A 12,714-nucleotide genomic window follows, 5' to 3' on the forward strand; every position below is an offset into this window, starting at 1 on the left:
CCCGGTGCGCCTAATGTACAGAATAATTTTGGTTTTGAAGCAATTTTATTTGGTACATGGTGAAATGATAAGTTTGAACAGTAGATGGCAGTCACACAAAAGAGATATGTGTAGACTGCAATATGACTCAAGTCAACAACACCAACATGTTATATGTTCCATTGAAAATACAGAACATTACACACGGTAGACTGCAATATGACTCGAGTAAACAACACCAGAATGTTATATATACTGTATTTTCCGGACTATAAGGTGGACTTAAAATCATTTTATTTCCTCAAATCTCAACAGTGAGCCTTATAACACGGTGCGCCAAACGTACACAATAATTTTGCTTTTGAAGCAATTTTATTTGGTACATGGTGAAATGATAAGTTTGAACAGTAGATGGCAGTCACACAAAAGAGATATGTGTAGACTGCAATACTGTACGACTCAAGTCAACAACACCAACATGTTATATGTTCCATTGAAAATACAGAACATTACACACGGTAGACTGCAATATGACTCGAATAAACAACACCAGAATGTTATATATAGCGTATTTTTCGGACTATAAGGTGGACTTAAAATCCTTTATTTTTTTCAAATCTCTACAGTGCGCCTTATAACCCGGTGCGCCAAACGTACACAATAATATTGCTTTTGAAGCAATTTTACTTGGTACATGGTGAAATGATAAGTTTGAACAGTAGATGGCAGTCACACAAAAGAGATATGTGTAGACTGCAATATGACTCAAGTCAACAACACCAACATGTTATATTGTTCCATTGAAAATACAGAACATTACACACAGTAGACTGCAATATGACTCGAGTAAACGGCACCAGAATGTTTTATATACCGTATTTTTTGGACTATAAAGTGGACTTAAAATAATTTTATTTTCTCAAATCTCGACAGTGCGCCTTCTAACCCAGTGCTACTAATGTACAGAATAATTTTGGTTTCGAAGCAATTTTATTTGGTACATGGTGAAATGACAAGTTTGACCAGTAGATGGCAGTCACACATAAGAGATACGTGTAGACTGCAATTTGACTCAAGTAAACAACACCTAAAAGTGTAATATGTTCTATTGAGAATATAGAACATTACACACGGCCCTCAAAAATCTATCAAAATGTTTTAGTACGACTTTGGTAAGCTATGAAGCCGCACCACTTGATGGATTGTACTGTGCTTGAACAAACAAACATTGTTATGGTGTGTGTATAAGGTAAGGCATATAATCTGGCATTTTGTTTCGCAATATTATGCAAAAGCAACTTTTCTTACCTACCGGTACCTGCTGATCTGTATTTGGGATCTGCATAAGTCCTGAAAAATTGCACGCGTTTGACGCCGTAGTCGATAAGCTTCTTCTGTTTCTCCATTTTCTTGTTATGGGACAGTCATCCTTCGTTGTTGCCATTTCTAGTGTAAAGTTCTTACTTATATCTGTCAGTAAACTCGCCATGAAAGCGCTAAAACATACCGGTGTAGTGAGTTGACATTATTCACCCAAGGAATTTTAGTTATTAGAGAGTTCTGGTCGGACGTTTTTTCACGGGACACATTTCCGGCGTTGTTATTGCACGAGTGAGCTCCGTCATTGAATGAAGTAAAATCTGAATGCAAAAGCAACTTTTCTTACCTACCGGTACCTGCTGATCTGTATTTGGGATCTGCATAAGTCCTGAAAAATTGCAACGCGTTCGACGCCGTAGTCATAAGCTTCTTCTGTTTCTCTATTAACGTGGACCCCGACTTAAACAAGTTGAAAAACTTATTGGGGTGTTACCATTTAGTGGTCAATTGTACGGAATATGTACTGTACTGTGCAATCTACTAATAAAAGTATCAATCAATCAATCAATCACCCAAGGAACTTTAGTTATTAGAGAGTTCTGGTCGGACGTCTTTTCACGAGGCACATTTACAGCGTTGTTATTGCACGAGTAAGCTCAGTCATGCAAAAGCAACTTTTCTTACCTACCGGTACCTGCTGATCTGTATTTGGGATCTGCATAAGTCCTGAAAAATTGCACGCGTTCAACGCCGTAGTCGATAAGCGTCTTCTGTTTCTCCATCTTCTTGTTATGAGACATTCATCCTTCGTTGTTGCCATTTCTAGTGTAAAGTTCTTACTTATATCTGCCAGTAAACTCGCCATGAAAGTGCTAAAACATACCGGTGTAGTGAGTTGACATTATTCACCCAAGGAATTTTAGTTATTAGAGAGTTCTGGTCGGACTTTTTTTCACGGGACACATTTACGGCGTTGTTATTGCACGAGTGAGCTCCGTCATTGATTGAAGTAAAATCTGAATGTCATTAAAACAGTTAGCTCCATCTTCCGTCCTTGCACGCTACACCGCTACAACAAAGATGACGGGGAGAAGACGCTGTCGAAGGTGAGCCACGTAAATAAGACCGTCCACAATACGTTAATGTTGATTAACATGGACCTCGACTTAAACAAGTTGAAAAACTTATTGGGGTGTTATTATTTAGTGGTCAATTGTACGGAATATGTACTGTACTGTGCAATCTACTAATAAACGTCTCAATCAATCAAAAAAAGCACTTTATATTTAGAAACAATTTGTTAAGAAACCATTCTGAACCTTATCCTATTTAGTTTTTATTTTATATATGTTATGTATGTATTATGTATGCAGTCAAGGCGTTGAGGGGTTCCGGTTTGGTGACCGCATGATTAAGTCTCTGCTTTTTGCAGATGATGTGGTCCTGATGGCTTCATCTGACCGGGATCTTCAGCTCTCGCTGGATCGGTTCGCAGCCGAGTGTGAAGCGACCGGAATGAGAATCAGCACCTCCAAGTCCGAGTCCATGGTTCTCGCCCGGAAAAGGGTGGAGTGCCATCTCCGGGTTGGGGAGGAGACCCTGCCCCAAGTGGAGGAGTTCAAGTATCTAGGAGTCTTGTTCACGAGTGGGGGAAGAGTGGATGGTGAGATCGACAGGCGGATCGGTGCGTCGTCTTCAGTAATGCGGACGTTGTACCGATCCGTTGTGGTGAAGAAGGAGCTGAGCCGGAAGGCAAAGCTCTCAATTTACCGGTCGATCTACGTTCCCATCCTCACCTATGGTCATGAGCTTTGGGTCATAACCGAAAGGATAAGATCACGGGTACAAGCGGCCCAAATGAGTTTCCTCTCCCTTAGAGATAGGGTGAGAAGCTCTGCCATCCGGGAGGAACTCAAAGTAAAGCTGCTGCTCCTTCACATGGAGAGGAGCCAGATGAGGTGGTTCGGGCATCTGGTCAGGATGCCACCCGAACGTCTCCTTAGGGAGGTGTTTAGGGCACGTCCAGCCGGTAGGAGGCCACGGGGAAGACCCAGGACACGTTGGGAAGACTATGTCTCCCGGCTGGCCTGGGAACGCCTCGGGATCCCCCGGGAAGAGCTAGACGAAGTGGCTGGGGAGAGGGAAGTCTGGGTTTCCCTGCTTAGGCTGCTGCCCCCGCGACCCGACCTCGGATAAGCGGAAGAAGATGGATGGATGGATGGATGGATTAACCCTGGCAATGGACTCTGTTTATATATGTATGTTATGCCATTGTTTACAAATTTGGTAAATAAATAACCAAAAATTGTACATTTTGTTGTTTTCTTACTGTACCGAAAATGAACCAAACTGAAATTTTTGTATACCGTTACACCCCTAACTGATACATTTATCAAAGTGTAACATCGGCTTCAATGTGTGTGTTCTCACGTACAAAACCATGATATTTCTCCATGAGATGAGTCCCTGCACACACTTGTGTGTACTTCCCACACCTGTATGCCTCCACTTGCTCCCTGGGACTTTCCACACCATTTATCCCCCCCTAAGGATTCCTGCGCATCAGACGCCGCACTCTGCATGCTTCCCTCCACCTTAATTAGCGCCTTATTGTCCCAACCGCCAATTAACAGCTACTCATGCACACACACACACACACACACACACACACGTGCACATATGTCCTCTCCCGGCCCCTCCCTCGCAGCTTGTTGATCTACTCCACCCGCCCCCGGTGGGACCTTATCTCGCTCTATCAGCGCGGGTATTAACACAACATGAATGGCTGGGTTCCCTCCCCTCTGGGCCCCCCACGGCCCCTCTCCTGTTATTGATAATTGCATTTGCGGAGGAGAGGGTGGGAAGGGGGGGGGGGGGGGGGGGGGGGGGTATGCGACACTGGTCTTGTCGGCTGCTGAGGAAGGGGACCTAAACGTGGTACAGTCGTGGTCACTGCGTTCATTATCCCGCCAACACAAAAGGAGCAGCCGTGGTGCAAAGGGGCTCCTGGTGTTGGCATGGTACCGAGAGTCCGGCCCCCATCTGCTCGGTGACACACAGAAAACACCAACGCCGGATTCAAGCGGCGTCGTGGCTCCCGGCCAGACGGGCCGAGATGTGTAAATGTGCGTCTGTTTGCTTGCAAGGACAGACAGTGTGAGAGACAACGCTGGCGTGGTGCCACCCCCCCACCCCATCCCCAAAAGGCAACGGACATACACAAGCAACATTCAACTCAGTGCAGGAAAGCAATGATTCAAATGGGCTGTCAAAGTGAACGCGTGCGATTAATCACAAAAAATGATTGCGGATGCAGATGCAATTTTTTCCAATGCTTAATAAACAATCCCACACACAGTTGACTCAATGTGTGCTTTTTTTTTACTGCAGAATGAACAACCATGGGGCCAAAGAAAGTTGCGAGTGCCAGCACTTTGATAAAGACGGTGAGAAACACGATAAAATTCAAGAAAATTAAGAAGATGGCATCCGCCTTCTCTATTCTCACCAACAAAAATCATAAATGAAAGTAAAAGTAAAGTTAAATGTTCGTTTATATTCGTCATCTAGATTCTATTTTGCATGAATAACTACATTTCTTTTTTATATATTTTCGCTGATGCAGATTAATCCCGCACATTTTTGTTAATGCTCAGTAAGCAATCCCACACAATGTTGACTCAATCTGTGTACTTTTTTTTACTGCAAAATGAACCACCATGGGGCCAAAGAAAGTTGCGAGTGCCAGCACTTTGATAAAGAAGGTGAGAAACACGATAGAATTCAAGAAATAACTTGTTGCAAATTAAGAAGGTGGCATCCGCCTGGCTCTCCTTTCCCCTCCTCGCCTCCTCTTATAGCAAAATTTTGGCTAAAAGAGTCATAAATGAAAGCAAAACAAAAATTAAATGTTCGTTTATATTCATCATCTATATTTTCTTCTGCATGAATAACTACATTTTTTAAAATATATTTTCGCTGATGCTGATTAATCCAGCGCATTTTTCCAACGCTTAATAAACAATCCCACACACAGTTGACTCAATCTGGGTGCTTTTTTGACTGCAAAATGAATCCCCCCGGGGCCAAAGAAAGTTGCGAGTGCCAGCACTTGGATAAAAACGGTGAAATACACGATAGAATTCAAGAAATAACTCGCTGCAAATTAAGAAGGTGGCATCCGCCTGGCTCTCCTTTCCCCTCATCCGCCTCCTCTTATCGCCGTCTTCGCCAACAAGAATCATAAATGAAAGTAAAAGTTAAGTTAAATGTTCATTTATACGTCATTTATATATTTTTTTGCATGTAAATCTATATTTTTTTTAAAATGTGTTTTCGGATCAATTATGTCGCGCCAAATAAGCCTGATTTTATTTTCTCAAATTAGCGACTGGACTGTTTCTTGTGATTCATCACATGAGTTAACTCGTTGCTTTGGACAGACCTTTTGAAACGGGTGACTAAGAAAACTGTTAGTAGATCTGCTGGCATGTTGATCAGCTGCATTACCGCGCTAACTGTTGAACTGTGAAGATTAATGCCTGGAGTCCTTCATGCGACTTGAGAGAAAGAAAAGTGCTCTAAAATCAACTTCAAACGGCGTTCAAGGGGTCTCGCCATTAAAGCGTTCAATCCCCTGGGGTTAAAATGGAGACAGCGGTTGAAATACGAAATGCTTTTAGCGCTGGGTGATAATTACCAACAATGGAAAGCACAATTCTACAAGTTCTTACCTAAGAGGTCGGTTCTCGCGGCCGTCGTATATGTGGAAGAAGACCTCCAACTCCTCTCCCAGGTTGGCGCTCATCAAGCTCTTCACGTGGACAAATAAGTGATGCGTGCTGGCGGGCGTCGGGGACTCTTTCTTGCGATGTCGATGCTCCATCTGCATTATTATCAAAGATAAAAACACTTTTGAACATACTCAAGCAACTTCAATGGCTTGAATATTGAAAAAAACAACAGGATCTAGTAGGGATGTACTGAGAAACAAAAGTACCGGTCCTTAATCAGGACGGTCCAGGAGGCTTCATCAACCGTCATCCTAGCGATTCAATAAACCACAGGTCAATCCACTTAAAAAAGTGAAGAATTCAAGTAATAATTCATAAAGTTGCTTTGAAGAAAGATTGCATCCGCTGACAGGTCCCCATTTCGTCGGATTTGCGTGGCATCAAAACACACCTTGCACACACCTTGAAATTCGCCAATCACCTCGAAACACACCTTGTACACAACTTGATTGCATAATCCACGGTCCAATCCACTTAAAAAAGTGAAAAATTCAAGTAAAAATTCATAAAGTTGCTTTGAAGAAAGATAGCATCCGCTGACAGGTCCCCATTTTGTCGGATTTGCGTGGCATCAAAACACACCTTGTACAGACCTTGCACACACATGCGGCCAGTTAAATTTTACAATCTGGCCCGGAGGACATTCCCAAATATATTTTTTAGATCTTTTAAAATAGAAACAGACAAGCTTCACATTGTCTTGGCTGAATGGGCAGGTATCGGACACCTCGGTCTCCTTAGACCAGGCCTGGGCAATTAGAGAAATTGTTCAAAATAAATAATCAAAGATAAAAACACTTTTAAACAGACTCAAGCAACATCAATGGCTTTAATAGTGAAAAAAACTACAGGATCTAGTAGGGATGTACTGAGTACCAAAAGTACCGGTCCTCAATAAGGACGGTCCAGGAGGCTCCATCAACCGTCATCCTAGCGATTCAATAAACCACAGGTCAATCCTCTAAAAAAAGTGAAACATTCAAGTAATAATTCATAAAGTTGCTTTGAAGAAAGATTGCATCCGCTGACAGGTCCCCATTTCGACGGATTTGCGTGGCATCAAAACACACCTTGCACACACCTTGAAATTCACCAATCACCTCAAAACACACCTTGTACACACCTTGATTGCATAATCCACAGGCCAATCCACTTAAAAACGTGAAAAATTCAAGTAATAATTCATAAAGTTGCTTTGAAAAAAGATTGCATCCGCTGACAGGTCCCCATTTCGTCGGATTTGCGTGGCATCAAAACACACCTTGTAAGGACCTTGCACACACCTTCAAATTCACCAATCACCTCTAAACACACCTTGTACACACCTTGATTGCATAATCCACGGTCCAATCTAATTAAAAAAGTGAAAAATTCAAGTAAAAATTCATAAAGTTGCTTTGAAGAAAGATTGCATCCGCTGACACGTCCCCATTTCGTCGGATTTGCGTGGCATCAAAACACACCTTGCTTGAATGTGTTTCAGTTCTTCCTGTCTCAAAACTACAACAGACCGGGACAAATTAGGCCCGGGGGCCACATGCGGCCAGTTAAACTTTACAATCTGGCCCGGAGGACATTCCCAAATAATTTTTTTAGATCTTTTAAAATAGAAACGTAAAAGCTTCACATTGTCTTGGCTGAATGGCCAGGTATCGGAAACCTCGGTCTCCTTAGACCAGGCCTGGGCAATTAGGGAAATTGTTCAAAATAAATAATCAAAGATAAAAACACTTTTAAACGGACTCAAGCAACATCAATGGATTTAAAAGCGAAAAAAACTACAGGATCTATTAGGGATGTACTGAGTACCAAATGTACCGGTCCCTGATAAGGTCGGTCCAGGAGGCTTCATCAACAGTCATCCTAGCGATTCAATAAACCACAGGTCAATCCACTTAAAAAAGTGAAACATTCAAGTAATAATTCATAAAGTTGCTTTGAAGAAAGATTGCATCGGCGGACAGGTCCCCATTTTGTCGGATTTGCGTGGCATCAAAACACACCTTGCACACACTTTGAAATTTGCCAATCACCTCAAAACACACCTTGTACACACCTTGATTCAATAATCCACAGGCCAATCCACTTAAAAAAGTGAAAAATTCAAGTAAAAATTCATAAAGTTGCTTTGAAGAAAGATAGCATCCGCTGACAGGTCCTCATTTTGTCGGATTTGCGTGGCATTAAAACACACCTTGTACAGACCTTGCACACACATGCGGCCAGTTAAACTTTACAATCTGGCCCGGAGGACATTCCCAAATAATTGTTTTAGATCTTTTAAAATAGAAACAGACATGCTTCACAGTGTCTTGGCTGAATGGGCAGGTATCGGACACCTCGGTCTCCTTAGACCAAGCCTGGGCAATTAGAGAAATTGTTCAAAATAAATAATCAAAGATAAAAACACTTTTGAACAGACTCAAGCAACACCAATGGATTTAATAGTGAAAACAACTACAGGATCTAGTAGGGATGTACTGAGTAACAAAAGTATCGGTCCTTAATAAGGACGGTCCAGGAGGCTTCATCAACCGTCATCCTGGCGATTCAATAATCCACAGGTCAATCCACTTAAAAAAGTGAAACATTCAAGTAATAATTCATAAAGTTGCTTTGAAGAAAGATTGCATCGGCGGACAGGTCCCCATTTCGTCGGATTTGCGTGGCATCAAAACACACCTTGCACACACCTTGAAATTCACCAATCACCTCAAAACACACCTTGTACACACCTTGATTGCATAAACCACGGTCCAATCCACTTAAAAAAGTGAAAAATTCAAGTAAAAATTCATAAAGTTGCTTTGAAGAAAGATAGCATCCGCTGAAAGGTCCCCATTTCGTCGGATTTGCGTGGCATTAAAACACACCTTGCTTAATTGTGTTTCAGTTCTTCCTGTCTGGAGACCACAACAGACTGGGACATATTAGGCCCGGGGGCCACATGCGGCCAGTTAAACTTTACAATCTGGCCCGGAGGACATTCCCAAATAATTTTTTTAGATCTTTTAAAATTGAAACGGACAAGCTTCACAGTGTTTTGGCTGAATGGCCAGGTATAGGACACCTCGGTCTCCTTAGACCAGGCCTGGGCAATTAAGGAAATTGTTCAAAAATAAATAATCAAATATAAAAACACTTTTGAACAGACTCAAGCAACATCAATGGCTTTAATAGTGAAAAAAACTACAGGATCTAGTAGGGATGTACTGAGAAACAAAAGTACCGGTCCTTAATAAGTACGGTCCAGGAGGCTTCATCAACCGTCATCCTGGCGATTCAATAAACCACAGGTCAATCCACTTAAAAAAGTGAAACATTCAAGTAATAATTCATAAAGTTGCTTTGAAGAAAGATTGCATCGGCGGACAGGTCCCCATTTTGTCGGATTTGCCTGGCATCAAAACACACCTTGCACACACCTTGAAATTCACCAATCACCTCAAAACACACCTTGTACACACCTTGATTGTATAATCCACAGGCCAATCTACTTAAAAAAGTGAAAAATTCAAATAATAATTCATAAAGTTGCTTTGAAGAAAGATTGCATCGGCGGACAGGTCCCCATTTTGTCGGATTTGCCTGGCATCAAAACACACCTTGCACACACCTTGAAATATACCAATAACCTCAAAACACACCTTGTACACACCTTGATTGCATAATCCACGGTCCAATCCACTTAAAAAAGTGAAAATTTCAAGTAAAAATTCATAAAGTTGCTTTGAAGAAAGATAGCATCCGCTGACACGTCCCCATTTTGTCGGATTTGCGTGGCATTAAAACACACCTTGTACAGACCTTGCACACACATGCGGCCAGTTAAACTTTACAATCTGGCCCGGAGGACATTCCCAAATATATTTTTTAGATCTTTTAAAATAGAAACGGACAAGCTTCACAGTGTCTTGGCTGAATGGCCAGGTATCGGACACCTCGGTCTCCTTAGACCAGGCCTGGGCAATTAGAGAAATTGTTCAAAATAAATAATCAAAGATAAAAACACTTTTAAACGGACTCAAGCAACTTCAATGGCTTTAATAGCGAAAAAACTACAGGATCTATTAGGGATGTACTGAGTACCAAATGTACCGGTCCCTAATAAGGTTGATCCAGGAGGCTTCATCAACCGTCATCCTAGTGATTCAATAATCCACAGGCCAATCCACTTAAAAAAGTGAAAAATTCAAGTAATAATTCATAAAGTTGCTTTGAAAAAAGATTGCATCCGCTGACAGGTCCCCATTTTGTCGGATTTGCGTGGCATCAAAACACACCTTGTACAGACCTTGCACACACCTTGAAATTCACCAATCACCTCAAAACACACCTTGTACACACCTTGATTGCATAATCCACGATCCAATCCACTTAAAAAAGTGAAAAATTCAAGTAAAAATTCATAAAGTTGCTTTGAAGAAAGATTGCATCCGCTGATAGGTCCCCATTTCGTCGGATTTGCGTGGCATCAAAACACACCTTGAACGGACCTTGCACACACCTTCAAATTCACCAATCACCTCTAAACACACCTTGTACACACCTTGATTGCATAATCCACGGTCCAATCCAATTAAAAAAGTGAAAAATTCAATTAAAAATTCATAAAGTTGCTTTGAAGAAAGATTGCATCCGCTGACAGGTCCCCATTTCGTCGGATTTGCGTGGCATCAAAACACACCTTGCACACACCTTGAAATTCACCAATCACCTCAAAACACACCTTGTACACACCTTGATTGCATAAACCACGGTCCAATCCACTTAAAAAAGTGAAAAATTCAAGTAAAAATTCATAAAGTTGCTTTGAAGAAAGATAGCATCCGCTGAAAGGTCCCCATTTCGTCGGATTTGCGTGGCATTAAAACACACCTTGCTTAATTGTGTTTCAGTTCTTCCTGTCTGGAGACCACAACAGACTGGGACATATTAGGCCCGGGGGCCACATGCGGCCAGTTAAACTTTACAATCTGGCCCGGAGGACATTCCCAAATAATTTTTTTAGATCTTTTAAAATTGAAACGGACAAGCTTCACAGTGTTTTGGCTGAATGGCCAGGTATAGGACACCTCGGTCTCCTTAGACCAGGCCTGGGCAATTAAGGAAATTGTTCAAAATAAATAATCAAATATAAAAACACTTTTGAACAGACTCAAGCAACATCAATGGCTTTAATAGTGAAAAAAACTACAGGATCTAGTAGGGATGTACTGAGAAACAAAAGTACCGGTCCTTAATAAGTACGGTCCAGGAGGCTTCATCAACCGTCATCCTGGCGATTCAATAAACCACAGGTCAATCCACTTAAAAAAGTGAAACATTCAAGTAATAATTCATAAAGTTGCTTTGAAGAAAGATTGCATCGGCGGACAGGTCCCCATTTTGTCGGATTTGCGTGGCATCAAAACACACCTTGCACACACCTTGAAATTCACCAATCACCTCAAAACACACCTTGTACACACCTTGATTGTATAATCCACAGGCCAATCTACTTAAAAAAGTGAAAAATTCAAATAATAATTCATAAAGTTGCTTTGAAGAAAGATTGCATCGGCGGACAGGTCCCCATTTTGTCGGATTTGCCTGGCATCAAAACACACCTTGCACACACCTTGAAATATACCAATAACCTCAAAACACACCTTGTACACACCTTGATTGCATAATCCACGGTCCAATCCACTTAAAAAAGTGAAAATTTCAAGTAAAAATTCATAAAGTTGCTTTGAAGAAAGATAGCATCCGCTGACACGTCCCCATTTTGTCGGATTTGCGTGGCATTAAAACACACCTTGTACAGACCTTGCACACACATGCGGCCAGTTAAACTTTACAATCTGGCCCGGAGGACATTCCCAAATAATTTTTTTAGAGCTTTTAAAATAGAAACGGACAAGCTTCAAAGTGTCTTGGCTGAATGGGCAGGTATTGGAAACCTCGGTCTCCTTAGACCAGGCCTGGGCAATTAGGGAAATTGTTCAAAATAAATAATCAAAGATAAAAACACTTTTAAACAGACTCAAGCGACATCAATGGCTGTAATAGTGAAAAAACTACAGGATCGATTAGGGATGTACTGAGTACCAAATGTACCGGTCCCTAATAAGGTCGGTCCAGGAGGCTTCATCAACCGTCATCCTATTGATTCAATAATCCACAGGCCAATCCACTTAAAAACGTGAAAAATTCAAGTAATAATCCATAAAGTTCCTCTGAAAATCAAAACACACCTTGCTTAAATGTGTTTCAGTTCTTCCTGTCTCAAGACTACAACAGACCGGGACAAATTAGGCCCGGGGGCCCTAGTGATTCAATAATCCACAGGCCAATCCACTTAAAAAAGTGAAAAATTTAATTAATAATTCATAAAGTTGCTTTGAAGAAAGATTGCATCAGCTGACAGGTCCCCATTTTGTTGGATTTGCGTGGCATAAAAACACACCTTGTACACACTTTGCACACACCTTGAAATTCACCAGTCACCTCAAAACACACCTTGTACACACCTTGATTCTATAATCCACAGGCCAATCCACTTAAAAAAGTGAAAAATTCAAGTAATACATAAAGTTGTTTTGAAGAAAGATTGCATTTGTTGACAGGTCCCCATTTC

The 12,714-nt window shown here is 41.5% G+C and overlaps 1 protein-coding gene across 5 annotated transcripts in view; it reads right to left on the reverse strand.

Annotated features, from left to right (window-relative positions):
- dock4b (dedicator of cytokinesis 4b) overlaps nucleotides 1-12,714 on the reverse strand; it is a 334,184-nt gene that overhangs the window by 196,168 nt on the left and 125,302 nt on the right. For all 5 annotated transcript variants that reach the window (XM_061914568.1, XM_061914566.1, XM_061914565.1 and 2 more), the window contains one exon: nucleotides 6,033-6,184. In XM_061914568.1, coding sequence (XP_061770552.1) covers nucleotides 6,033-6,184 — 152 coding nt within the window. The remainder of the gene's footprint in view (nucleotides 1-6,032; nucleotides 6,185-12,714) is intronic.

The sequence above is a fragment of the Nerophis ophidion genome, linkage group LG10, assembly GCF_033978795.1.
Source record: "Nerophis ophidion isolate RoL-2023_Sa linkage group LG10, RoL_Noph_v1.0, whole genome shotgun sequence".
Classification (NCBI taxonomy): Eukaryota; Metazoa; Chordata; class Actinopteri; order Syngnathiformes; family Syngnathidae; genus Nerophis; species Nerophis ophidion.